The 25,274-nt window shown below is 62.1% G+C and overlaps 2 protein-coding genes across 3 annotated transcripts; both read left to right on the plus strand.

The window, feature by feature from the left end:
- Positions 1–387: 387 nt before the first annotated feature.
- TMPRSS13 (transmembrane serine protease 13) lies at positions 388–9,087 on the plus strand. Its single transcript, XM_036397312.1, has 13 exons — positions 388–408; positions 5,111–5,285; positions 5,512–5,613; positions 6,256–6,378; positions 6,456–6,585; positions 6,764–6,856; positions 6,944–6,987; positions 7,240–7,399; positions 7,622–7,794; positions 8,246–8,344; positions 8,574–8,716; positions 8,815–8,967; positions 9,073–9,087. Exons 1-13 carry the CDS (start codon positions 388–390, stop codon positions 9,085–9,087), a joined length of 1,431 nt encoding a protein of 476 aa, XP_036253205.1.
- Positions 9,088–14,415: 5,328 nt separating this feature from the next.
- FXYD6 (FXYD domain containing ion transport regulator 6) lies at positions 14,416–24,171 on the plus strand. 2 transcript variants are annotated; one of them, XM_036397531.2, is made up of 8 exons: positions 14,416–14,520; positions 20,905–20,964; positions 21,153–21,194; positions 21,303–21,377; positions 21,495–21,531; positions 21,757–21,806; positions 21,908–21,951; positions 22,415–24,171. In XM_036397531.2, exons 2-7 carry the CDS (start codon positions 20,907–20,909, stop codon positions 21,934–21,936), a joined length of 291 nt encoding a protein of 96 aa, XP_036253424.1. In that variant the 5' UTR covers positions 14,416–14,520; positions 20,905–20,906; the 3' UTR covers positions 21,937–21,951; positions 22,415–24,171. The 2 variants fall into 2 exon arrangements, with proteins under 2 accessions (XP_036253424.1, XP_036253426.1); XM_036397533.2 differs by having other exon boundaries at positions 14,423–14,520; positions 20,902–20,964.
- The last annotated feature ends 1,103 nt before the right edge of the window (positions 24,172–25,274 follow it).

The following is a 25,274-nucleotide window of genomic DNA, read 5'->3' on the forward strand; positions in this document are numbered from 1 at the left end:
CATCCCCTCCCCTGCGCTGGGCCGGGCAGGAGAGCCGCGGGTGGGTGAGTGAGTGAGTGAGTGGGGGGCACAGAGGGGAGAACGGGGGTTCGGGTGAGCCAGGAGAGCCCCGGGATGCTGCAGTTCCCTGCTGGGGCCGGCTCTGCCCCGCTCGCAGGGCCCCCTGGCCGGCCGGCAGAGCGCAGGTGTTTTGGAGCTGTTGGGAAACCGGCGGCGCCGGGGCCGGGCGGCAGGTCCGACAGGTTTGCTGCGCTGCTGGCACTGACGTACGAGCCCGCTCGCCAAACGCCTCCTGGGCCGGCCCCGCCGAGCTGGCCCTGCTCGGCACCGCGCTGCTGGCATGGCCGAGCCGCGGCTCTGAGCCCAGCCCAGCCCCGAGCCCGGCCCATGGACGGCAAAACCTCCCCGGTAAGTGCGGGAGCTCCGCGCTCCATGGACCCCTCGGGCTCTGGGGGAGGGACCGCGCTCCGCTCCTGCTCTCCGGGTGCTCCTCACGGCAGCCGGAGGGAGAAGGAGCCGGCGGAGCTGCCTGAGGAGCCGCAGCCTCCGGCACCCCTTGGCACCTGGAGGGAGGGCAGCAGCATCCCTGGGGCGGGCAGAGCTGTCGAGGCTCCTCTCGGGTGCTTTGCCACACTGGAGCTGCGAGCTGAGGGGACCATTGGTGCTGCCACAGGGATCTGGTGCCGCCTGGCACGTTCCTGAGCCCTCTGGCTCAGTGTCCAGCAGCGCCGCACTGGTGGGCACAGCCCCGCTGCTCCCCTCGCCTGCTCTCCAGGCAGTTTTCCCTGCGCCCTTTTGGGCTGGGCTGGCTGGGACCTGCTCAGCTCTGGATGTGGGGCTTTGCTGAGCATCCTGTCATGAGGAAAACATCCATCCCGGCCGGGCACCGGGCGAGGCAGCGAGTAATTACCGTGCTGAGCAGCGCCGGGTGCCAGCGACATCCGGGACAGAGGCGGCCGTGACGGCGTGCCCGCGGCTCCAGGGGAGGAGAGCCAGCTCTGACAGCGTCCCCTTCCTGCCCCCTGGCCTGGGGGGCTGGCCAGGAGGGGCACAGCGGGCTTGTGCTGGGTCTTGGCTGGCTCTGAGGACATGCAGAGTGGTCCCAGCTCTGGGTGGCATCACTGCATCTTGGTGATGGTGGGGCAGGAACTGGCATGGCCACACAGAGAGACAATTGCTCAATACTGGACAGTCCCACTGGGCCACCTTGGCATTGTCACCTGGGTTAAATGGGACATCAGGAGTGCCAGGAGCCACCCTTGGCTCTGCAATGGCAGTAGCATCTCTCTGTCTTTCCAGGCCTCTGTTTGCCCCTCTGTGGAGTGAGGTGAGCAGTGGTTACTCAGCCCCTGGAACATTTCGGGTCTGTGCCCAAAGGCTGCCCACAGTGGCACAGGATGAGCTGTCCCTGGCCAATAAACAGTCACTCACCTGCACTTGCACAGTGACAGTGCCTGGCTTTGGGATTTCACTGTGCTGTGTGTGTCAGGGTCTTGGCAGTGCCCTCTCCCTCATTCTGCTGCCAGGCTCTGTCCCCTCCCAAGCAGGCCTCACTCAGCAGTGGCACCTGAGCAGGACGCTGTCACCCAGAGGGATTGGGGCTCTCTAGGCTGGGGACACCTCTGTCCTGGTGAGGACAATGTCTCTGTTGGGTGCTGGCTGAGCTGCTCTGAGCAGACAATGGGTGCTTCACATCAGGGGAAGGAGCTCCCAGACTGGGCACAGGAGCCGTGCTGAGGGTGGGCTCAGCTGGGGAGGAGGATCTGAGCTCATTGAAGCCAGGCTGCCTCCCTCTCTCCCCTCTTGATGCTCGGGGTTTTTGGGAGCTCTGTGCCCTGCTGCTCCCCCAGGACGTGGCTGGGCCCCGGGTCTGGTTACAACACCCAGGTGTTCCCTGGCTTCCGCTTTCCCTCCCACTCCGAAACTGTGGCTGCCTGCTGGCTGCTTTCCCTGGAGCCTCCAGGCCAGCCTGGATCACCTTTCCCCTGCTCATTGTCCTGGCTGCCATGGGTTTGGGGGCCTTTCCTCCACAGCAGGACGTGGAGCTGCAGCTCAGTGCTCAGCTCAAGGTGCAAAGGGGACGGGCAGAGCTGCTGCCCTTGGTTTGGGGGCCATGCCCGGCTCTGCTCTGGGATGGGGTGGGAGGTGCTGTTTGTGCTCCTGACAGGTTTAGCAGAGGGCTCGTGCTGCAGACAGGCAGCGTTCACTCTCTGCAGGGTGAGCAAAGCTGGCCAGGAGTGTCCCCAGTGTCCCTCCTGGCTGCCCTGTGAATGCCAGCCCTCCGTGCCAGGCAGGGGCTGCCCATGCCCCCCTCCCTGTGGCTGCCCTGGCACGGATCATTCCTGTGGATGGATCATCCTGGGCATGGATCACCCCTGTGGCTGCTGGAGCACCTGCAGAGCCGTGGGGAAAGGGCTGAAACCACAGCGGCACCTGTGATCCGGGCTGGGCTCTGCCTCTGACTTTTACTCAAAAGCCAGCGAGGGATGAGTAAAGGTTTTGTGGGCAGGAGCCGGCGCTCGCTCGCCGGGGTCACGCGCTCTCCCCAGCAGGAACATCTCTGCAAAACCACCACTGTTTGCTCTGCTGCCGTGGCCCTACACTGCTCACCGTGCTAAGGGCTCTGTCACCCTTTCTGGCAGCCCACAAAATTATTTAGACTTAAAAGTTTTAAGGAAATAAGCAGCTGGGAGTTCACCTGAGTGTAAGAAAGGGCATGTGCTTCCTGCTGAGGAGCGCTCAGAGCAGAGTGACCTGTGGCATGTTTCGGTGTAAATTTGATGTGTTTGCACACTGCAGGTGGGAGTGCTGTGGCATCCAGCACTGCTGGCTCCCTGGGCAAGCTGGGCTCTGTTTTCTCTGTGTGTGATGGAGAGGTTTGTCCTTTGGAGGATTGTAGTGCTGCTGGTCTGATGAGCAAAGGGTTACAGCTGCTGCAGGGTGAGATGTGACACATCAGACGTGGGGACAGCACACAAATGCCACAGGAAAAGGGTATTTACAAAAACCTCATTTCAACGCAGGCAGGAGAGATCCTTTTCCCAGGAAGGGTTCCTGTCATCTCCACATTGCTCTGCCCAGGACCTGCCACAGCTCTGGCTGTCACCCACAGCGGGCACTGAGAGTACCCAGGGATGCCCCACGATGTGGGTGCATGAGAACTGAAATCCCATCAGTGCTGGGACTGCTCAGGCTCATTCAGGGCACTGCAGGGCACCCTCCAGCCCTCCCAGCCACGAGGAGAAAACTGAGGGGCTCTCCTGGGCCCCCTGGCACCCTCGGGAGAGGGCAAGGCTGCAGCAGTGCTGGGAAATGGGGGTGTAGGGAAACCTGGAGCAGATCCAGGCTGCTGGGGAAGGACTGGGAGTGGGGCTGATGCAGTGAAACAGAAAGTGCCTCTCTCGCTCCTCCCCGTGCACAGGAGCCCGGGGAGCTCCACACGAGTGGGGAGGTGGCTCCCCATGGCCAGGGGACATCAGCAGTGCCTGTGCAAAGGGCCCACGGGGGTGGGAGGAGGTTTGTGCCGGGGGTGGGAGGAGGTTTGTGCCGGGGGTGGCCCTGCACGGCCACTGCTGGCCAGGGAGGGTGGCCCTGAGCCCAGGGCGCTGTGGCTGCCGGCTCTGCAGAATGGGCTTGGCAAGCACGGCCCGAGCAGGGCAGGTGTGTGCCCGGTGTGCAGGGCACAGGTGTGTGCCCGGTGTGAAGGGCACAGGTGTGTGCCCGGTGTGAAGGGCACAGGTGTGTGCCCGGTGTGAAGGGCACAGGTGTGTGCCCAGTGTGCAGGGCACAGGTGTGTGCCCAGTGTGAAGGGCACAGGTGTGTGCCCGGTGTGAAGGGCACAGGTGTGTGCCCAGTGTGCAGCACAGGTGTCCCCAGTGTGCAGGGCAGATGTCCCCAGTGTGCAGCACAGGTGTCCCCGGTGCGTGGCTGGGCTCAGAGCCGTGCAGGACATGTGGCCACGCTGGGCTGTGACTCACAGGTAAAGCCCAGGAAGTGACAGCAGCATCACCAGGGAGGGCACAGCTCACACAGCACCAGCAGCCTCTCGAGCTGCTCACCAGGGCTCCTGGCTCCCGGCAGGGAACACGAGCAGGGAGAAAAGCCAGCTGGAAGGGACAGGGGGGCTCCCAGCAGTGTCCCTGCCCTGCTCGTGTCTCTGTCCTGCCTGTGTCCCTGCCCTGCCCTCTCCAGAGCTCCAGCCCAAGCAGAGAAAGGGATGACTTCTGCTGGTGGAGAAGGGTGATCTCTAGCAGTGCAGGGCCAAAAACCAGAGGCAGGCTCCCAGAGGGATGTGTTAGAGCCCATCTCTGGGTGGTGAGTGGTCCCTGAAGGGTGGTGGCTCCACTTCTCCCTGGGCTCCCCGGTTCTCATTCCCCAGAATGGTTTGGAAGGAAGGGGACTGAAGGCTCACCCAGTTCCAGCCCCCTTCCATGGGCAGGGACACCTCCCACTGGACCAGGGTGCTCCAAGCCCCATCCATCCCACAAAAGGTAGAGGAAGCAGCATTTATTTTGGGATTTGTTCGCAGGTTCTTTCTGGAGGGAAATGAGAGGCTCTGGCTTCTGTCACCAAGGGAGCATTTGGGAGAGTGCATTTTGAGGAAAGGAAACAGATACATTTTCTTTTGTGAATTCATGGATCAGGAGTGACACAACTGCAGAGCAGCATTCCAGGGTGCAGGACGTTTCAGGGCTTGGAAAACACCGATTATTAAGTGTTACTAAATGACAGCTGGAAATTGCACTGTATTTTTCAAATGGCTAATTAGGGATAGATGCATAAATTGGGGCACTGGCCCCACGGAACTGGGCCACGGCGTGACTGTCACGATGCCAAATACCCGGCTGATTGCTCGGCTCCCAGTGATGCCTTTGGGAAGCTCAGCTGCTTGAAGGGGGAAAAACCCAGTGACAAGGAGGATTTTGGACATCCTGGGTGGGATGTGGCTCAGGCTCTGGTACAGAGAGAGGCACTGGGGTGGTGACTCTCGTGGCTCCTTGTGGTGCCAGGGGGCTCAGCTCCGTCTCTGAGCTTCACAGCTGGCAGGGTGGCAGCTGGGGGACTCTGGTGGGCAGCAGTCACTGCTGGTGACAGTCCCCTCTGCCCACAGACCACTGCCTCGCCCAGCAGTGTCCCTCCCAGCCTGCTCCATGTCTCCACGGCCAGCAGAATCTTCGGTGCCCGACCTCCGCCGCCTCGAGAGAACGTCCTGGGCATCAGCTTCAAACCCTACAGCCCCGAGTCCGGCCCGGCGCCGAGCCCCTGCTCAGCCTGTGACAGCACCCGTGAGGATGGGGACAGGGCTGACCCACGGCCTGGTGCCTCCCAGGCTGGGGAGGGAGGGATGGAGGGAGGCAGGGAGGTCACAGACAGCCCCGGGCTGGAGTGTGAGGGGTGTGGGGGGCAAGGGAGAGCACAGTGACCACAGGACAGCCTGGGTGTGCACAGCACTGCTCTCCCACAGCCCAGAGGTGGCTCCTGACCCTGACCCTGCCTCTGCCCTGCTGCCAGGATCCCCCATGTTCAGAGCTCCCTGCATGAGCCAGCGGCGGCTCGCGCTCATCTTCTGCGTCTCTGTGCTCATCGTGCTGCTCATCGCCCTCATCCTGCTGTGTGAGTGGGGTGGGGGCCCAGCCCGGGGGGCTCCGGGCTCCTGGAGGGGTTCTCAGGGGAGCTGGGGGTCAGCAGAGTCTGGGGATACCCACACTGGGAAGTGCCAGAGGGAAACCCCTGGCTCAGAGACAGGGATGAGCTCCTCCTGTTCCCTGAGCATTCCTGACATCTGGTGGAGAGACAGGAGCTGGGGAAGGAGAAAAGGAGATCTGCTGCCTGGGCTGAGGCCAGTGTTTGAGGGCTTGGGGCTGCAGTGGGCTTTCCTTCTGCTGGGCTCACTCTGGTGGGCAGCAGGGCACCCAGCAGCACCCAGAGCTGCCCTCCCCAAGACAAACCATGAGGCAGAACAGGCACAGGCACCAGGGAATCCCTTCAATCCTGCTGCCACTCGCCAGCCCCGGGGCTTGAAGCACTCACAGGCTGAATGCATTTCCTGTGGGTGACGGAGAGGGGCTCGCAGCAGCTGGGCAGCACAGGGGGTGCTCAGGGTGCCCAGGCCTTCCCCAGCAGCTCCTCACTCTTGCTCCAACACCTCACGCTCACACCCGGTGATGGGGAACGCTCCAGATGCCCACCCAGGTGGGACACAGCCCTTCACCCATGGGCAGCCCTGGCCTCAGCGTGGTGTTCTCCTGCTTCCAGTCATGTTCTGGAGGTCACAGACGGGCATCCTGTACAAGGAGCCAGCAGAGAGCTGCAAGGACAGCGCCGTGCGCTGCGACGGCGTCGTCGACTGCTCCCAGAGGAGCGACGAGCTGGGCTGTGGTGAGGCACGGGAGATGGGATGGGAGGAATGGGGAGAGCCCCAGGAGCAGCCCTGACCCTCCTGCTCCATCCCACAGTGCGCTTCTTATCCGAGGAGTCCTTGCTCCACGTGTACTCCAGCACCGAGAGCCAGTGGCTGCCGGTGTGCAGCAGTGACTGGGACGAGTCCCTCTCCAGGAAAACCTGCCGGCAGCTGGGATTTCAGAAGTAATTCCTGCAGGATGGGTTGTTCTGCTCGGGTGCTGCGGCCCTGCCAAAGCCCTGCCCTGACTGAGAGCTGGGTCTGCTGCGCTGTTTCCCCCTCGGGCACAGTGCAGGGACCAGGTAGCCAGGTGGGCAGTGCCCGCATGGGGGGACCCTCACTGCCTGTCCTCTCCCCTTCCAGCGCGTCCCAGACCGAGTACATCCCCCTGCGTGTCCCTGGCAAGAGCCTCACGGTGACTGATGAGCGAGAGACCATCCAGCAGAGCCTCAACAGGTACCAGGGTCACCCTCAGCCCTGCCCTGGTGCCACAGGGACAGGGCTGAGGCTGAGGCTGGCTCTCCCTCCTCCTCTCTCCCGCAGCTCCCAGTGCCTCACAGGAAAGTACGTCTCCCTGCGATGCACAAGTAAGGAGCTGGCTAGGACACAGCCGAGGGTGGGTGCCCTTTTCACAGGCTTGGGAGCCCTTTCCCCCCTTCTCAGCACAGGGGTGGGCAAATGGGACATCTTCCAGCGAATTTTCTGGGTGATAGAAAAGCACCAACATTGCATCCCCTGCAGTAAGCGTGACTCCTGTGGGTGGTGGGGTGCTGTGTGTGTGTCCCCTCCGTGCTCCCCTTCCCCCCGAGCCTTTCTCCCAGCCCTGCTGTCCCCTCCAGCCTGTGGGCAGAGGATTTCTGGCCGGATCATCGGTGGGAAGGAGACCTCTGTGAACAAATGGCCCTGGCAGGTCAGCGTGCAGTACGGACCCATCCACATCTGCGGCGGCACCATCATCGACGCCCAGTGGGTGCTCACTGCTGCCCACTGCTTCTTCATGTGAGAGCCTTTGCTATCATTCCTTCTTTTTCTATTCTTAGCCAGCCTTCTGATGAAATCCTTTCTTCTATTCTTTTAGTATAGTTTTAAATACAATATATATCATAAAATAATAAATCAAGCCTTCTGAAACATGCAGTCAGACCCTCATCTCTTCCCTAATCCTCAGACCCCTGTGAACACGGTCACATTCACTCCCTCCTGCCCCTCTTGCCCTGCCAGGAACAGCATGAAGATCCTGGACGACTGGAAGGTGTATGGGGGGGTGTCAGACCTGAAGCAGCCCATGGAGGGCATCCCCGTGTCCCAGGTCATCATCAACTCCAACTACAGCGACGACCACGACGACTACGACATCGCCCTCATGAAGCTCTCCAGGCCACTGACACTCTCAGGTGAGGTCACCCAGCTTACCTGGGCTTGGCTGGGTGGTGTTTGGGGGACGGGGAGATGGTCAGGACTGAGAGGTGTGTCCTGGGAACCATGGGGTGCGTGGAGATGCTGCCAGCTGGGGCATCCACAGAATCCACAGAATCCACAGAATCACCAGGTTAGAAGAGACCTTGAAGAGACCATAGAGTCCAACCCAGCCCCAAAACATCAACTAAACCACGGCACCGAGTGCCACATCCTGCTCTGCTGTGGCCACCTTGCCTGTCCCATGGCCAGGAAGGCTCTGGCACCCTCAGCCGTGGGCTCAGCTGTGCCCCCAGCCCCACACGGGGCCGCTGGGTGGGATGGGCACGGAGTGGAGCCTCTCCTGCGCCCCACGCTCCTCCCTGGCTGCGGGGCTGTGCTGATTTCTGTGCCGCTGACTCATCCCTCGCTCCCATCCCGCTCCTGCAGCCCAGGTGCGCCCCGCCTGCCTGCCCATGCACGGCCAGCGATTCCAGACCGGCCGGTCCTGCTTCATCACCGGCTTCGGCAAGACCAGGGAGAACGAAGGTGAGGGAGGACCGCGGCTCCCCGCAGGCAGCCCCTGCCCCGAGCACAGCCCTGCGGGGGCCTGGAGGGCTTTCCCGCAGGGATAACTCCCGGGATAGCCCTGCCGGCTGCGGGGCTTTGCAGAAACGAGAGCTGTGAGAAGCAGCCGCTTCCTCCCTCGCTGGTGAGGGGCCGGGGGCGGTGGAGGGTGGCGAGGCCCCCCCGGCCCACAGCTCTTCCTGCCTTGCAGATAACACCTCCCCGAAACTGCGGGAGGCCGAGGTGAAGCTGATCGACTACAAGATCTGCAACAGCGACAAGGTGTACGAGGGCTACCTGACCCCCCGCATGATGTGCGCCGGGTACCTGCAGGGAGGCAAGGACGCCTGCCAGGTGAGCTGGGGGCACACCAGGGCACAGCTGCCCCGTTCGGGGACCCACAGAGGGCATCTCCTGTCTCCCCTCCTCACTGCTCTGCCCCTCCGAGCCAGGGTGACAGCGGAGGGCCCCTGGTGTGCGAGGACGATGGGCGCTGGTACGTGGCCGGGGTGACGAGCTGGGGGACAGGATGTGGCCAGAAGAACAAGCCCGGGGTGTACACACGTGTGACAAAGCTCCTCAGCTGGATATACAGCAAAATGGAGGTGAGGCTGGCAGGGCTGGGCCTGGGCAGGGTGGCCCTGGAGAGGGGCTGTGTCCCCCAGCCCAGCCCTGGCACCTCACCCCACTCCCCTCTCTGTCCCTTGCAGAGCGAGAACGACTAAAGGCAGGATGGACACCGTGCCTCTCGGGCTGGCACGGGCCACTGCCCCAGCATGATGCCACCAGCCACCTCCACCTCTCTGGACTGCCCCTGCAGCCAGGGACCCATGGCTGCCCCCGAAGTCTGGAAACAGCACCTGCAAAATGCCCCTGCCCTCACCTGGTGCCAGGGGTGGCGTGGTGGTGGCTGGGCACAGCACCCAGCCAGGCCCAGGGGGACACAGCCCACGCCAGCAGCTGGCCATGCTGGCTGGGGGACACCTCCCTGCCCCGTGTCTGTGGCTCTCCTGTAAATAGACCTGTCTGGACAGGCTGTGTGAGTGCTTCCTGGAGGGGCCCTGGCACACTCAGCGGGCGAGGGGCTGCACACAGCTGTGCCCGTGCAGAGGGAGCTCTCTCCTTTAGCAGTGCCCGTGCAGAGGGAGCTCTCCCCTTTAGTCACAGCTGTGCCACCTCAGGCTGCAGGATGTGGCAGCTGTGTCCACCCTGCCACACCTGCGGGCGCCGCTGGCGGCTGTGCCCCAAGGGGGGCCCCGAGCTGCGGATATTCCTCCCTCTGGGAGGGGCGGCCGCTGCCCTGGTGTTTGCGGAGGGATTTAGGAAGTGCCTTTTACGGGGTGTCCCTGCCTGCCAGAGAAATGCCGAGCTGTTTGTTTTTCCGTGCCGTGGCTCCGGTCGGAGCCGGCGCTCCCTCCCAGCCCCGCGGCCGCTCTCAGCGCGCTCTGGGCGGGGATTGGGGCGCTCTGAGCCCCGGGGGTGGCCGAGGCAGCTGGGACAGAACCAGCGGCAGCCAAAGGCCACGCTGGAGTGTGGTTCAGAGCGATCCCCCCTGGCAGTGCCCAGAGCGAGCAGCCCTGGGTGTCCCTGCTGGGAGCTCCAGGGTGCCCGAGTGCTGCCTCCTGCCTGTCCTCCCTGCCCACGCCCCAGCAGGGACATTTCCCTCGAGGAAACAAGGGCCTTCATCTCCTGCTGGGTGCTGGGGCACACAAGGAGGTGCCCAGGGTGAGCAGAGCCTGCCTGCCCCCCTCCCCAGCGCTGTGGTCAGCTGCAGGGGGGGTCCTGTGGAGCCTGCACCACCCTGCACTCTTCCAATAAATGTTTTGGTAGCGTCCCACGTGGAGATGGCTCTTTGGAGTGGGCTGGAAAGGAAGCAGCAGCATGCCAAGGTGCCAAGGATCCCTGGGGAGCGGGCACGTGGTGGAGTGGCCCTTCCTGCCCATCACCTGCTGCTCGTGGCTGGGAGAAAAGGGATCCTTTCTGCTGCTCGGGTCCTGGGGACATCCCCTGGGCTCCCAGCACTGACCACTTCCCCTGGAAAAGGTTTTGGGCAGCTGTGGTTTGTGTTGGGACAGCAGGTCTGGGTGTGCAGAAAGCACCTGCCTGGCGCTGGGGCTGGGGCTGCACCTGCTGCTGCTGCTGGGAAGGGCTGGGGGAGTTCCTGGCCGTGCTTCACTTCTGTGCCTTTGGACAGGGCTGGGTGGCTGCCCCGGACCTGAACTGAAACAAAGGGAGGGGTCCTGTGCCTTTTGGGAACAGCCAAGTCAGCCTGACCTGAAATCCCTTTTCAGAGCAGCAGCCCAGAAACCTCCCAGGGCACAGGAGCTGCCCTGGAGAATGGGGTGAGCAGGGCCAGGGGCTGCTGCTCGCACCTCCCCAGGGCCAGGGGCTGCTCCACCTCCCCACCTGGACAAGGGGGGCCCTGGGCAGCCCTGCTGGGCTCCAGCCCGGCCTGGGGGGCTCTGCTCCCCCCACACTGAGCCTGCACTTGCTGCAGTGCCTGCCCTCAGTGTGCAGGGCAGCACAAGTTTCCATAAACAGAAGCAGCTGATCCTGAGTTAGAGATGGGGCCCTGGCCTCCCTGGTTTGTTTTGGTCTGGTTAAAGTGGGAATTCAGTGGGACTGAAGGCACAGACCCAGCCTAGGTTTGTCCAGAGGGGTCTGGGGGTTTCTGTGGATAAGTCAGAGCAGAGCAGCAGCTCCTGGTGGTTCATTACTGGAGAAAATGATCTCTTGAGAAGGATAACCCAAAAATTAGAACCCAGTGAGAGCTGATCTTGCTGGAGCTCTGTTCCTGGGATCAGTAATGCAGCATTTCAGCATGTGTGGGACCTTCTCCTCTGCTCTGGATTTCTCCTCTACTGTGGATTTCTCCTCCTCAGGGTTTATTGCTCTTCTGAAAGTCTCTCACAGCAGAAAATGCTTTCAGCCCCTAATACCAATTTAATTTATTTATTCCCAGCCTGCCATCCAGCAGTGTGTCCCCCCAGGCCCACAGGCAGGTGTGCTGTGCTTTCCCAGGGGATGCAGTTTTCTAAGCAGATTAGGAGTGATTATTTCCCGTGCAGCCTGGCCACGACTGCCGTGCTGCTCCCAGAGGCTGTGCAGATGGAGCAGACGCCTTGGACACCGCTCTGCCTCCACTCCTGGGGGAGCAGAGCTGTGCTGGGTGCCAGCCCAGCCCTGAGGGACAGCCAGGCCATCACCTGTGGCTCTTGCAAAGCCCTTTGCTTGCTCAGTGTCCTGTTCCAGAGCATCTCCCGAGTCAAGGGGTGCTGAGCATCGCCCCACGTCTGTCCCCAAGCTCCTCTGAGCTCTGGAAGTCGTAGGCCAGCATCCCAAAGGGACAAAAATTACAAAAATACAGCCTGGCAGGCACCACGTGAATTACTGCCCATTAGCCGTGGTTTTCCCGATCTCTCCTTTTATAGCTCTTTGTTCTGCTGTGTCAAAACACATTTGTTTACAGGCTTTCAGCGATGATGTTTCCCTGCAAAAATGCTTTTCCTCTAGTTGGAGATTGGTTCCTTTCCCTGGTCAGTAACATCATCACTTGGCACGGGTGGAGTTCAGCTGGAGCTGTGCTCGGCAGGGCAGTGCAGGAGCACCAGGAATGCTCAATCCCTGCTCCTGCAGGGACCCAGGGCACCAGGAATGCTCAATCCCTGCTCAATCCCTGCTCCTGTAGGGACCCAGAGATCCAGGAACAGCTGGGCCTGGTGGAAAATGATGTTATTGGGGTAAACACAGCCTTATGTCTGCACACAACCTTTGTCACTGCTACGCTCTCCCATCTCCCTGATGGGACCCAGGGCTGCACTGCCTCTGAACAGGCAATTCCCAAGCTTGGCATTACAGGGAGAGACCTTAAAATGGGAGGGGAAAGTTCTGGAGAGCAGGTGGCTCTGTCCCTGCCGCAGCCCCACGGGGAGGAGACGCCTGCCCCAGGGTAAGGGACACAGGCTGGGATCAGTCCTGCCCTGCTGGGGCTGGTGGCCGTGCTCCTGCTCTCTCAGACAGCTGAGCAGCCAGCCCAGCCCCCTTGCTAACATAAATCAGCATCTCCTGCCTGGCCTCTGCACTACTTTTGGCCCAGTTTCTCCAGAAGAGAAGCTGGAGCTCGGTGCAGCCTCTCCAGCAGCCCAGCTCTGGGGAGCAGACGTTCACCACGAGCGACTGCTGCAGCTGTTTTTCCTCTTCTCTCCCCACATTCACATTGGGATCTCTATTTTACCTGAGTTTGTACAGGGAAAAAACAATTGCTGCTGATTTATTTTTTTTTTGTTCTACTCACTTTGGGCAGCTCCTTGGGAATTTGTAAATAAAGAACCAAAGGAGGGAAAGCACAGAGCACATCCAGCTGTGTCCTGGCTGCTGCTGCATGGGGCACCTGTGCTCAGGGCTCTGCAGGGTCCCACCGTGCTCCCTGCAGCCCCCAGGGCATGGTCACACCTGCATGTTTTACTGTGTGCTGTGGATAATGGCAGCTGAGAGGCAGATAAGGTCAGAGAAGGCCAAAACGGCCAAAACTTGATTAGAATGGTTTGATCCCTGCCTCCCTCTCTGCAGTGCAACTGACAGCCTTATCCTGTTATCCTCATGCATTAGAGGGACTTGATGCTTTCCAGCTCCTCAGTGTTGGTCTGTATCTCTTGACCCTTTGAATAATTGCCTTGAAATGCCAGCGCTGGTTTATTTTCCCTTTATGTTTTACTGGAAGCGGGGAGATGGCTGTGGATGGAGCGGTGCCGTCACTGCCTGATCTCCATCTCAGCTGCGTTGGAGGCAGCAGGGATGAGCCAGCCGGGTGCTGACAGCATTGCTGAGGTGTTTTTCCAAGCAGAAATGGCTCTGCAGGCAGACAGAGATGTGCCTGGGATGGGGTGGTGCCCACAGCTCTCAGCTCCCGCCTGGCAGTGCCCCCAGCACCCTGTTCCCTCTGACTGAGCAAGGATCTCCTGCCCACCCTGCTGCTCCCAACACGCCTGGCTGTGTGAGGGAAGAGCTGGGGCCTGCCACAAAGCTCAGTGACAGGGCTTTCAGAGCTCTGCAGGGGTTTCTGGCCAGCCCTTCTGTCACACAGCGCTTTGTCCTGGCCGGCTGAAGCGTGCCCTGGCTCCTGACCTGCCCTGGCCACTCCAGGTCTGGTTTTCTGCCAGATGCTGCTGGATGCAGGGCAGGCAGGGCAGGCACCAGGTCCTCGGTGTGCCTGAAACTGAGCCAGGCCAGGCTGGAAGTGGCCCTGCTGCCCATCCTGACCTGAGATTGGCTGAGTGATGTGACTGCAGCCCTGGCACCCCTTTCCCAGCTCTCAGGAGGCAGCAGGACAGCAGGGGCTCTGTGCCGTGTTTGCAATCCATCTGGGTGTGTTTTCTGAGCTCCCAGGCTGTTCCTGGCTCCCCCCACACCAGGAGCACAGCCCAGGGCAGAGTGCAGGCTGCTGGGCTGTGGGAAGGGAGGTTTCACAGCCAGGTGAGCGTTCCCCTCCACACCTGCACCCTGCAGTGACTTCTGTAGAGCCACTGAATGCTTCGGGCTGGAAGGGATCTTCAAGGCCATCAAGTTCCAAATCCCTGACACACCTTCCACCATCCCAGCTTGCTCCAAGCCCCGTCCAACTTGGCCTTGGACACTTGCAGGGACGGGGCAGCCACAGCTCCTCTGGGCACCCTGTGCCAGAGCCTCACCGCCCACACAGGGAAGAATTTCCTCCCCATATCCCATTTAACCCTGTCCTCTGGCAGTGGAAGCCATTCCCTCTGTCTCTCCAACCCATTTCTTGTCCAAAGTCCCTCTCCAGCTCTCCTGGAGCCCCTTTAGGCGCTGGACGGGGCTCTGAGCTCTCCCTGGAGCTTCTCTCCTGCAGGCTGGACACCCCAGCAGTGTCCGGAGCAGAGGCGCCCCATCCCCCTGAGCATCCCCGTGCCTTCCTCTGGGGGGATCTGGGAGCCGCCGGGGGCCGGGCCGTGCTGGCCGCGCCCCCGCCGCTGCCCGCGCCCCCCGCCCCGCAGGCGCCGCCCCCGCCCCGCCCGCCCGCTCCCCTTTGTGCGGCAGCCCCGCTCCGCTCCGCGCTCCGCTCCGCTCCCCCGGCACCGCCCGGAGCCGCGGGGCCAGCCCGGCCAGCCCGGCCCGGCCCGGCTCCGCCCGGCCCTGCTCAGGTGGGTGCGGCCGCCGAGGGGTCTGGGGGAGGTGGGGAGGGAACGGCGGGCTCGGGGTGCGCCCGGCAGCGCCGCTCGGGGTGCGAGCCCCGGTACCGGCGTGCGAGACCGAGCCCCAGCCCCAGCCCCAGCCCCAGCCCTCTGCCAGCGACCCCGCCCCGCTGCCCCGGGGCATCGCCCCTCGCCGCCCGCATCCCGGCCCCGGCGGCTGCCATGGCAACGCCGGGTACCGCGCTTTCCCTCATCCCACTGTTGCCCTGGTTACCAGCCCCCCGTGCTGGGGAGGGGATGCCCCGGCGGACCCCGCCCGCGACCACCGCGGGGAGAGCCGGGCACGGGCGGTGCTCCGCAGGGCTGGGGGGAACGGGGGATCCCGGGGAGATCCCGGGGAGCGGGGGGATCCCGGGGAGCCGGGGGATCCCGCTCTCGCAGCCCTTGGCAGCGCTCCGGCTCCTGTTGTTCCGTGTTGTAGTAACACCGTGCGTAAACAGCCGAGCGCTCAGCCCGGGGAGGCGTACGGAGGGAGGAAGGGAAGAGCAGCGTGGCGTGTCTCTCAGGGTGTGTAATTAATGCTTCCAAAGAAACGGATTTTGGAGTCCATGTGGTGGAACTTGGATCTTGCAGGGATATTTCTGTGGGAGGGAAAGTGACAGGTGGTTTGTGTGGATGTGAACGAGCAGCGTGAAGGAGCAGCCTCTCCTCTCGGGGAAAGCCGTGTGTGGATTGGAATGGAGCACCCATTTTGGCAAGCCTGCAGCGCTCCGAGACGCTGGTGGGTCCCGCTGGGATTTTCAGTCCAGCTGGGCGGTTTTGCTCCCAGTTTGAAACAAAGACGAACCTGGAGAATCCCTGCACAACCGGCCCACGGTTCCAAGGCGGAGTGAAGTGGAGAGCTGCCAGCATGGAGTGCCATGGCTGCCAAGCCAGGCCACCTGTGGAACCTGCTGGAGAATATCCTCTGAGTCTGCCTGCACCTGCCCCCCAGCAGCCTCATGGCTCACGCTCACCTGGAAATTTTATCTGCTTTGTCTCAACGTGCCTGTTCAGGTAAAACATAGTGGGGAGCCACAGCTGTGCTGGGTGTGGAGGGCACTCCCTGGCACAGCAAACCAGCAGCTCTGTGTCCAGCTGCTCCCCTGTGTTTGCCTTTCGGGCTGGTTGTGTGTTTGCAAGGTGTAAAAGGGCTGCTGAGCTCTGCAGCTGTTGTGTCCCTGAGCGTGGAGAGGGCACCATTGGCACTGGCAGCATGGAGGTGTCCTGTCCCAGCCAGGGGCTGTGCCAGCTGCCCACCACTCTGTGCTGGGGCAGCGCTGCTGGGCACTGCTGCCTGCCTTGTGCTCACGGTGGTGACAGCAGAGGAGAGAAGGGAGAAAATGTCTGCTCTGATGTGCTGCAGAGCGTGGCCCTGCTGTGGTACCCAGCACACTCAGGAGCCTCAGACAGCTTCTTGCTGCTCTGCCAGGCTGTTCTGATGGTCTGGGGCACTCCCACCACCAGGAATCCTTCCTTTGTCTCATCTGTGGGATTCTTGTGGCTGATGCCCCTGCAGAGCTGGGCTCATTCAGCTGGTGTGTGGCCAAAAGAGGTGTGGTGGGTCCAGGCAGGTGCACGGTCAGGTTTACAGCCCTTGGTTATCTGCAAATCAAATAAGGAGGGATCAGGAGTAGCAGACTCTTGTGGGAGGTGATGTTTTGTACCTGCTGGGTTCCCTGGCCAGGCAGCCTAAAGCTCAGCAGGGTTTGCACTGGAGGTTTGCCCCAGTGAAGGATTGGCCTCGCTGCCTCATTGGGGTGTCCTCGGGGGGCTGGGGACTGTGCTGAGCCCCACATGGCCAGGCAGCCTTGCCTGAGGCTCCTCAATGGTTTAGGGTCAGTTCCATGAGGCTGGAAGAAGCCCTGCAGGAGGCCAGAGGAGTTCTGGGGTACAGGTGAGGGTGGTGTGCTCAGAGACACCCCAAACCAGCAGAAGAGACAATCAGACTGCAGTAAAGCGTGTCTCCCAGCCAGGCAGCCTCTGAATCAGCACCAGATTTGGGAAGGGCCATCCACACTGGAATGGCGAGGGCTGGAAATCTCCTCTCCTCTCTCATTTAGCAGCACGAGGCACAACAACAGGCACATTAATAGGCAGATTGATGCTGACGTGAAATGGCAGAAGAGCCCATCTATGCAGAGCTGGAAATGTCCATTCACACATGCACGCTCTTAAACGCCCCGGGCAACGGAGCGCTGCTGTCACGGTCTGGGGGGCTTTGCACAGAAACCAGAGATTTTAACCGGCTCTGATCTTCGGGAGATGCCCTGAGGACTCCTGACGGAAGGCGGAGGCTGTGCTGTGATGGCTGAGACTTGACAGGGCAGAGCCATGCAAAACAATGGAAAGGAAAAGGGGACTTGGAGATCCAACGGCGGCGGCGTTACAAATTCACCTGCCTTGCTCTGGCAAGATTTGCTGCGCTGCAGAGAGCTGAGCCGGGCAGGAGAGACTGGGTCTGTCTGCCTGGATTTGCTGCTCCTCTCCCTGGCCCGGGCTCCGTGCACGCACACCCACCAAGCCAGCGGGGCTGGGACGGAGGGATCCTGCAGGAGGAGGAGGCCGAGGAGGAGCCGTGGCTGTGCTCTGCACAGAGGGAGTGGTGGCTGTGCGTGTGGCAGGGCTGTGAATCATCAGCTGGCTCGCGTGGGCGCGGGCGGCTCCCTGCTCCTGGTGCCAGGGTGTCACCCTGCCCTGTCACCCGGCCCTGGTGTCACTGCTGGCTGACCTGGCAGGGGGAACTGACCCCTACCGTGGGGCACGTCCAGCCCTGGCTGCCTCTGGCAGCACTGGGTTAATCCCCCAATGTGACGGTGTTCACAGGGGCCCCAGGATGAGGGAAGAGATGAGAATATTGACTCTGTGTTTCAGAAGGCTGATTTATTATGATATATATTATATTAAAACTGTACTAAAAGAATAAAAGAAAGGATTTCATCTGAAGGCTGGCTAAGAATAGAAAAAGAAAGAATGAAAAACAAAGGTTTGTATCTCGAACAGAGAGTCTGAGCCAGCTGACTGTGATTGGCCATTAATTAGAAACAACCACATGAGCCCAATCCCAGATGCACCTGTTGCATTCCACAGCAGCAGATAACCATTGGTTACATTTCATTTCTGAGGCCTCTCAGCTTCTCAGGAGGAAAAATCCTAAGGAAAGGATTTTTCAGAAAATGTGTCTGTGACACCCCAACCCACCCTCACGCACATCCTCCGTGTACTTCCTCACTCTGTGGGGCTGCTTCCTGCCCCCTGAGCCTCTCACAAATTCCTGCTGCCTCCTCCTGCCGCCGGCTCTTGTGTGGGGATAAGGATGGTGGGAAGATTTCTGGTATCCCTCAGGAAGCAGCAGGCTGAGCTGGGATGAGAGGGAAGGCGAGCTCTGGCCGCTGCTGCTCGGCTCCGGTGCTGCTCCGCCTCTCTCCGTGTTTCACCGGATCTCGCAGTTTTAACAGGAAACCCCCTTGTTTTGGTTGAGTCACAGGCATTGCCACTGCCCGTGCTGACTCCAAACTTTGTGCCACCACTGGGGAGGAAACAAGGAGAGAGAGATCTGGGCTGTGGGACGTGGCAGCTGCTGTTTTCCTCTCCTTTCCTGTGCCAAGGCGCAGCTGGAGTCAGCATGAGGCGAGGCAGGAGCGGGGAGAGTGGCAAACCCTCGGCACTGCTCGCTCTTCTCACTTTATTTCAGCTTCAGGAAGAGGTGGGTGGGCCAGCTTGGAGCAACCCAAAAAACCTGTGGCTCTTTGCAAGGCATATGCTCCCTTGGAGGCGAGCTGGGCTCGTTTGCGCTGCGCGGCGCCGTGTTTGCCTTCGGAGCAGGGACACTGCCAACCCTGGCGGCTCCCTCGTGCAGAGATAAGGCTGAGCGCAGGCAAGTGTGTGAATTCTAGGAACTGAGATGGAAAAACAAAGAACATATGTGTGCTGCGTGCTTGGCTCGGCCCCGCAGCGAACTCCGCCGCGCTGCGTGCGAGGAGCCAAACGCTGAGCAAAGGGCTGGGGAGGGTGTGCATGGCTGGGCAGGGCCCGGTGCCACGCGGAGGGGCTCAGGGCAGGAAATAACACAAAATTCCCCGAGTGCGTTCTTCAGGGAACGAGCCAGTAGCAGGCAAATAGCAGCAAAACAGTAAAAGTCTGGTGAATGATTTGTTTGAGAAATACGGGAGCCAATTAATATTGATCACAGCACGAGAGCTGGGTCACAGCCCTTGTGCACACACAGAGCCCTCGTAGGGTAAGGTGACTGATTTTGCAGCTTCCAACGCGAGAGAAGGGGCATGTGCAGCTCGAAGTGACTGTGTCACCAGCTGCGGGCTCTTTGTGTGCGTTCCTAAGAGCTGGTAATTACCCCGAAATCTGCATCTCAGCAAACGAGGGGGTTTGTCTGCCCCGCGCTCACAATGGCCCGGCAGCTGCAGCAGAGGGGGATGAAACCCTGCAGTGTTGGGGTAAACACTTCGCCTTCGGAATGCAGAACGTGGGAGGGAGGGAGGGAGGAGGGAGGGAGGAGTTACCCTGGGCTGCCGCTGGCTCTGATGAGCACGGCGGGGTCTGGGGGGGTCGCTGGGACTCCCACCCCTGCGGGCGCACTGGGGCCGGCTCTGGTGGGCCCTGCCGAGCCTGCTCCGTGCCAGTGCCGGGAGCGTGGAGCACAAACTGCGGGAAGGGGCCGTGGCAGGGTCTGGGGGACCCCGGCCGGGCTGGGCTGGGCTGGAGCTTGCAGCGGAATCAGGTCAGGCTCCGCAGGGGCTGCTGAGGAGCGGCGCTCTGCCTCGTCAGCGAGCTGAATTCCTGCCGTGCAGGGCCCCTTCCTTATCGGCACTAATCCAGCGCGGCAGCTGCGGCAGCTCCGGAGCACTCAGGGCTCCCGATAACCTCCCTGGCAGTCCCGAGCCCTTTCCGTGCTCCCGACCATGTATGGGCACCCAGCCCGGCACGGGGCACGGGGTGAGCGCCTGACACCGCAGGCAGAGCCCCGGGGAGCCGTGGGGACACGGAGACAGCGGCCAGCCTGGCACCATCCCGCTCCGAGGGGCTGCATCACCCCAGCCCTCTCCTGCCAGGTGTCCCCCCCGCAGAAAACCGGGTCCGCAGCGCCCCGTGCCAGCGGGCAGGACGGGGAGCAGCTCTCCCCTGTCCCCTGGGGCTGCAGGAGGGATGCTGCAGCCGGCTGCGGGTAGCGATGCCCACCCTGGGCAGAGCAGCGCTGCCCGGTCCGTCCCAGCAGTGAAGGTGCCCATCCCAAGTGCAGCTGGGGGCACTGGGGACGTGTCCCCCTGCCCGAGCTGGCACGGAGCGTCACAGCCCGGCCACAGCGTCCTCAGAGCCGGGGGGAAAGGTCCGAGCTCCGGCCGGGTGTCCCCGGTGAAGGGACAGACACAGGAGGGGACACCGAGATTATTTAGATTATTTATGGCCTCTCCTTGCTGCTGCGGGGAGCCCGGAGGGCGAGCGTGTCTTTGAGCTCAGTCCCACCAGGGCCACTGGCCTCATTGCGGGGCTGTAATTGCTCTGCTAATTGGGACAGATCATCACCAGGGGCCGGCTCGGGGCTGACGGCCGGGTGCCGTGCCCAGAGGAGCCCTGGGATGCTCCAAAGCAATGAAGTTTTAAGAGCAGATGTAGGAAGAGCAAACTAAAATTGTTCTTCTTGCCTCTTCTTCCATGGTGTCTCTTAAGTCTTCTTGAGAAAGTTTTTAATTGAAGCGAAAACCACATTAAAAAAATAATAATCCCAAGTGCGAATGGAGCCTGTCCCAGTTTAGAGGCTGGAAATATTCAGCCAACTTCTCCCAAAGACAGCGGGATTTAGGCTTGAGCGTTTCAGCAAACTAGGGTAACTGTAAATCCAGCCTCTTTTTTTTTTAATATCTTTGTCTCTGCGGAGGTTTAGGTTGAATATTAGGAAAAGGTTCTTCCCCCAGAGGGTGCTGGCACTGCCCAGGCTCCCCAGGGAATGGGCACAAAGGCTGCCAGAGCTCCAGGAGCATTTGGACAGTGCTGCCAGGGATGCCCAGGGGGGAATTGTTGGCCCCATTGCCTGCAGAGCAAACTTGAGACCGCACTGAGATTTATGCCAAGTGGAAATGGTCGAAAATGCATCCAAAAAAAGTCTGTCTGTCTGCTCGAGCCCTTCCCTGCCTGCCTTTGAACTGCTGGGCTGGCACGGCGCTGGCACCCTGGGTGTTTCCTAGCACCAGCCTGGCTCTCCCCATGGCATGGGCTGGCCCTGCCTGCCCACACAGCCAGCCACGGGCTGTCTGCAGCTCCCCCGTGCTCCCTGGCCTTGTCCCAGCGGCCTCCTGAGGTCTCCGGCGCTGACGCCCTCTCTCCCCTCTCTCGCAGCAGCCATGGAGGCAGTGCTCATCTTCCTGTGCTCCCTGCTGGTGCCCGCAGCCCTGGCGGACGGTAGGTGCCCGTGCTGCCCCCCACACCTCAGGAACGGGCTGGGGAGCCCCTGGAGCAGCCTCCACATGGACCCAAGGGGGCTGGAGGGGGTGTGGGCAGCTGCCGTGGGAGCCCAGAGTTTGTGAGGAGCTGTCAGGGCTCAGCCAGGGCCTCACTCACCTCCCCCCCCCTTGTCTGCTCATTTCCAGTGGCCACCCAGGAGAAGGAGGAGGAGGATCCTTTCAACTATGGTGAGTGAGCGTGGCTGAGCCTGGGGGTGGCCGTGGGTGTGCCGTGGGCAGCACAGAGCTGTCCCCTCCCTGAAGCCAGCAGGAACGAGCCCTGTGTGTCCCCTCCAGATTACCAGAGCCTGAGGATCGGGGGGCTGGTGTTCGCCGTGGTCCTGTTCACCGTGGGCATTCTCCTCATCCTCAGTGAGTCGGGGAGGTGCTGGGCTGGCAGGTGGGGCTGCAGGGGCTGTTCCTGTGGTGGGAAAGGCCCCATCCCGTTCCCCCTTGGGCCACGCTCACCTGGCTTCTCTCCCCTTGCAGGCAGGAGGTGCAGGTGCAGTTTCAAGCAGAAGCCCAGGTGAGTGAGGGCAGCCTGGTGGGGAACACCTCCCTTGGAAAGCCCCTCTGGATCCTCCTGGGCTCTTTCTCACACCTGTCAGAGGGGCTGCACTCTCTGGGTGTCCCTTTGGGGTGCCCAAACTGGGGGAGCAGCTCTGCCTGCTCCCCCTGCACCTTCCTGGCCACCCCAGCCCCTGGTGGGGCTCAGGTCCCAGCTGCCCTCACCGTGCTCCTCTCCTTGCAGGGCTCCAGGGGACGAGGAGGCTCAGGCAGAGAACCTGATCACCTCGAACGGTAAGGTCACTGTCCTGTGGTCACTGTGCCACCTCCCCCTGCCACAGCCCCCTCCCAGTGCTGGGCAGGCACCACAAACCCCTCTGCTCTTGCCTTTGCAGCAACGGCAGCACAGAAGGCAGAGAACTGAGCAGGAGCCAATGCTGTGAGTCCAGGCCAGGCTGGGTGGGGGAGTCGGGATGGGAGGGACAGCTGGGGCTGCCTGTGGGGTGACTGTGGGACTCTGAGCAGACCAGTGGGACTGGGCAGCTCTGCATCCCTGGGATGGGGTGGGGGTGAGCACTGGTGGGGTCCACAGTAGGGAAACTCAGTGCTGGTGAGGTCCTGAGAGTCCACAGGCAGCCCAGCAGGAAAAGGAAGCATCTGTCCGGATTTTCCCTTGTGTTACACTTCCTTTTCTGCTGCTTCTCCACCCCCGAGTGGTTTTGGTTTTAGGGTGTTGGGAAAGCTGGGTGTGAACTCCCCACTCTGAGCTCCCTGACCTCCTGGGCTGTGTCCTGCTGTGGAGAGGGGGGAGGCTGGAGCCTGACCATGGCAGCAGCGTGGGGAAAGCCTGACCATGGCAGCAGCATGGGGAAAGCCTGACCCCTGCTCTGCTCCCCTCGCAGAGCCAGAGACCCCAGGAGGGACACCCAGAGCGCAGATGCCCGCAGCCTGTGAGGAGACTGAAATCCCAGCAGCAGGAACCTCTCAGGAGACGCGGGGCTGCCGTGTCCGTGTCCCCCTCTGTGCTCCAGCACCGGCTCTCTGTCCCTAACCCCACTAAACTCTGCTCACCGTCCTCTCTGCCTCCCGTGGTGTGCAACGTTGCTGTGAGATGATCCTTACCTCTAGGGCTAGTTGTTGCTGGTGTTGTAATCGTGACTTTCTCCTCACCCTTCTCGTGCTGTGCATGTGGTTCGGGCTCTGTAGGACTGGCAGGTAGCTGCCCTTTGGGGTGCCCTCCACGCCCGGGCACAGGGAGCTGTGGCTCAGGGACCCCCGTTCCCTGCCCGGGGCCAGCAGCACAGCCCCCCTGGCTTCGGGCAGGGCTTGGGGACCTGCAGTGCCCTGGGGACCTGCCCAGCCATTTCAGGGCCACCCGTCCCCATTTCAGCAATAACCCCCTGCATGCCCCAGCCTAAAAACAGCCATGGTGGGGGCTGAGCCAGGCAGGGACCTCCCATGGCTCAGCCCTCCTCGCTGGGGTCACTGGGCGCTGGATTCAGGGCTGAAGGGAGCTCTCCTGCCTCTCCTGCTTGGCACTCCCTGCCAAGCAGTTGTTTCTGTCCCTGGTCAGACCTGTGGCACACTGATTTAAGTGTGAGGCAAGGCCGTGGGGGCAGAGGAGCCCGGGAGGTCCCCAGCACGGTGACACCGTGGGTGAGGGCAGCAGCACAGCAGTGACCTCCCTGACCAGCACAAAGCAGCTCCTGCCCGTGAGCCAGGGCTGGGTGGGTGGCACAGTCTGAGGGCTAAAGGGAACCAGAGATCCTGTCTGTGCTTGTCCTTGGCACAGAAGGGGCAGTGGCGTCTCCTCCTGGTGCTCCCTGCCCCTGCTGGCGCCTTGTCACCCCCTGTGCCACCCGTGTCAGTGCTGTGTGTTGTCCCGTGGTGGTTCCGTGTCACCCCCGTGCCAGCTGTCCCCTCTCCCCATGGAGCAGCAGCGAGTGGCACTCAGTGATCCTCGGGGCTTTTGCACACCTGAGCTTGCACTGTGACAACGTGCTGAGCCCAGAGGTCATTGTCACCCTGTGTCCTCTCATGGGTCAGAGGCAAACCTGTGATTTTTGGCTCCTCCCCACGTCCATGGGCAGGTTAAACCTCGGCTGGGGCTGGGGACTGCCAGCTTGGGTGGGGCAGCAGTGGGGGGATCCCCAGGGCCTCACTGAAACCCCTCAGGGTGCCATCCCCACACTGGGAAGGGGGTCCTGTCCCCCAGGACGGTTTTGGGAGGAGTTTCTGCTGTGCCCATCCCACTGTGGTGGCCCTGCCTCCAGCGTGCTCTGTGTCCCTGCATGCTTGGCATCACTTGGTGGCACCGGGAAGCTCTGTCCCATCTGTGCCAGGCAGAGGGGCCGTGTCTCTCGTGTTGTGTCCCTTCCCTCCGTCCTGGCTGTTGCAGAGAGCTCCCGGGCAGGGCGGACCCCGGCCCGGCCCCCGAGTGTCACGGTGTGTGTCCCGGTGCTGTCCCTAGTGTGCCGTCGGTGTTACCACGAAACAAAGAGCTCCCTGTGGTGTGTAAAATGGCCAAACCCTGACTGTTGTAAAATAAACTGAGCTATTGTGTCTCCTTTTAAATAGGCGAGTGTGCTGCTGTGCTGGAGGGCTGGTGTGCTCTGTGCTGTGACCTAAGGGGAAAGGAATAAAATATCGTTTCTATCGGTGCCTGCCTGCCTTGTCTCGAGGGCCGTGGCGTTCCCAGGGCAGCCTGGCAGCTTCCCACGCTGTCCCAGGGTCAGGGGAGCAGGGGCAGCGCCCTGGGCAGCACAGCCGGGCTTTGTGCCGGCCGAGCCCCCTCCTGCTCCCTCTGCGGCTCCGCCGAGCCGGAGCCCGTGGGAAGGGAGCGCGGGGGCGCGGCCGCGGACACTTTTGTCCCTGGGCTTTTGGGAACGGCCGTGTCCGGCTGCTGGGAGCGATGCCACGGGCACTTTTGTCCTTTGGCTTTTGGGAGCCGCCGTGTCCGGCTGCTGCTGGCGTGGCCACCGACACATTTGTCCCTCGGTTTTTTGGGAGCCGCCGTGTCGGGCTGCTAGAGGGGCAGCTACGGACACTTTTGTCCCTCGGTTTTTTGGGAGCCGCTGTGTCCAGCTGCTGGGGGGCGGCCACGGACACTTTTGTCCCTCGGTTTTTTGGGAGCCGCCGTGTCCAGCTGCTGGGGGCACGGCCGTGGACACTTCGGCCACGGACACATTTGTCCCTCGGTTTTTGGGAGCCGCTGTGTCGCGCTGCTGGCGCGCCGCTCCGGCGGATGCTGAGCGCTGCCAGGGCACGGTGACAGCGGTGACAGCGGAGCCGCTGTGACGGCCCCACCTAGGCCAGCGCCCTCCTGGGGCTTGGCTGCGCCCCGTGGCACCGGGGCCGGGCTGCCGGCGGCTCCGGGGCTCTGCCAGCCCTGCCGAGGGGAGCGTCCCTCGGGGCCGGCTCCCCCCCGGCCGGGTTAATCGGCTTGTGCGCGTGACTCCCGCTCGCTGATGGCGAGATTAGAGCAAACTGGATTGCACAGCCCTGCTGGCAGCCGGCCACGCCGGGCCCGGGGCTGGCACCGCCCGGGGAGGAGCGCGGCATCCCGGTGCCCACCGCCCGCAGGGATGCGCCACGGCCATCGCGGTGCTGCGGTGCTGACAGGCCCGGGAGGGCTCGGAGCTGGCACGGAGGGGCTGGCCCGGCCGAGGGGGGACACCGTCGGTGCCAGGCTGGCGAGACGGGCCGTGCTGCCCGCTCCTGCCCAGCAAAAGGCAGTCGCAGCCTGTGTTTGAGCCCAACCCT

This window comes from Molothrus ater, chromosome 22 (assembly GCF_012460135.2).
Source record: "Molothrus ater isolate BHLD 08-10-18 breed brown headed cowbird chromosome 22, BPBGC_Mater_1.1, whole genome shotgun sequence".
NCBI classification, from domain to species: Eukaryota; Metazoa; Chordata; class Aves; order Passeriformes; family Icteridae; genus Molothrus; species Molothrus ater.

Bases quoted from the DNA above. Each gene is read 5' to 3' on its own strand.
- TMPRSS13 (XM_036397312.1), top strand. From the start codon at position 388: ATGGACGGCAAAACCTCCCCG. The intron at 6,988-7,239 runs GTAAGGAGCTGG...TGTCCCCTCCAG, and splicing joins CGTCTCCCTGCGATGCACAA to CCTGTGGGCAGAGGATTTCT. The intron at 7,400-7,621 runs GTGAGAGCCTTT...TTGCCCTGCCAG, and splicing joins GCTGCCCACTGCTTCTTCAT to GAACAGCATGAAGATCCTGG.
- FXYD6 (XM_036397531.2), top strand. From the start codon at position 20,907: ATGGAGGCAGTGCTCATCTTCCTGTGCTCCCTGCTGGTGCCCGCAGCC. The intron at 21,532-21,756 runs GTGAGTGAGGGC...CTCTCCTTGCAG, and splicing joins AGTTTCAAGCAGAAGCCCAG to GGCTCCAGGGGACGAGGAGG. The intron at 21,807-21,907 runs GTAAGGTCACTG...TTGCCTTTGCAG, and splicing joins GAACCTGATCACCTCGAACG to CAACGGCAGCACAGAAGGCA.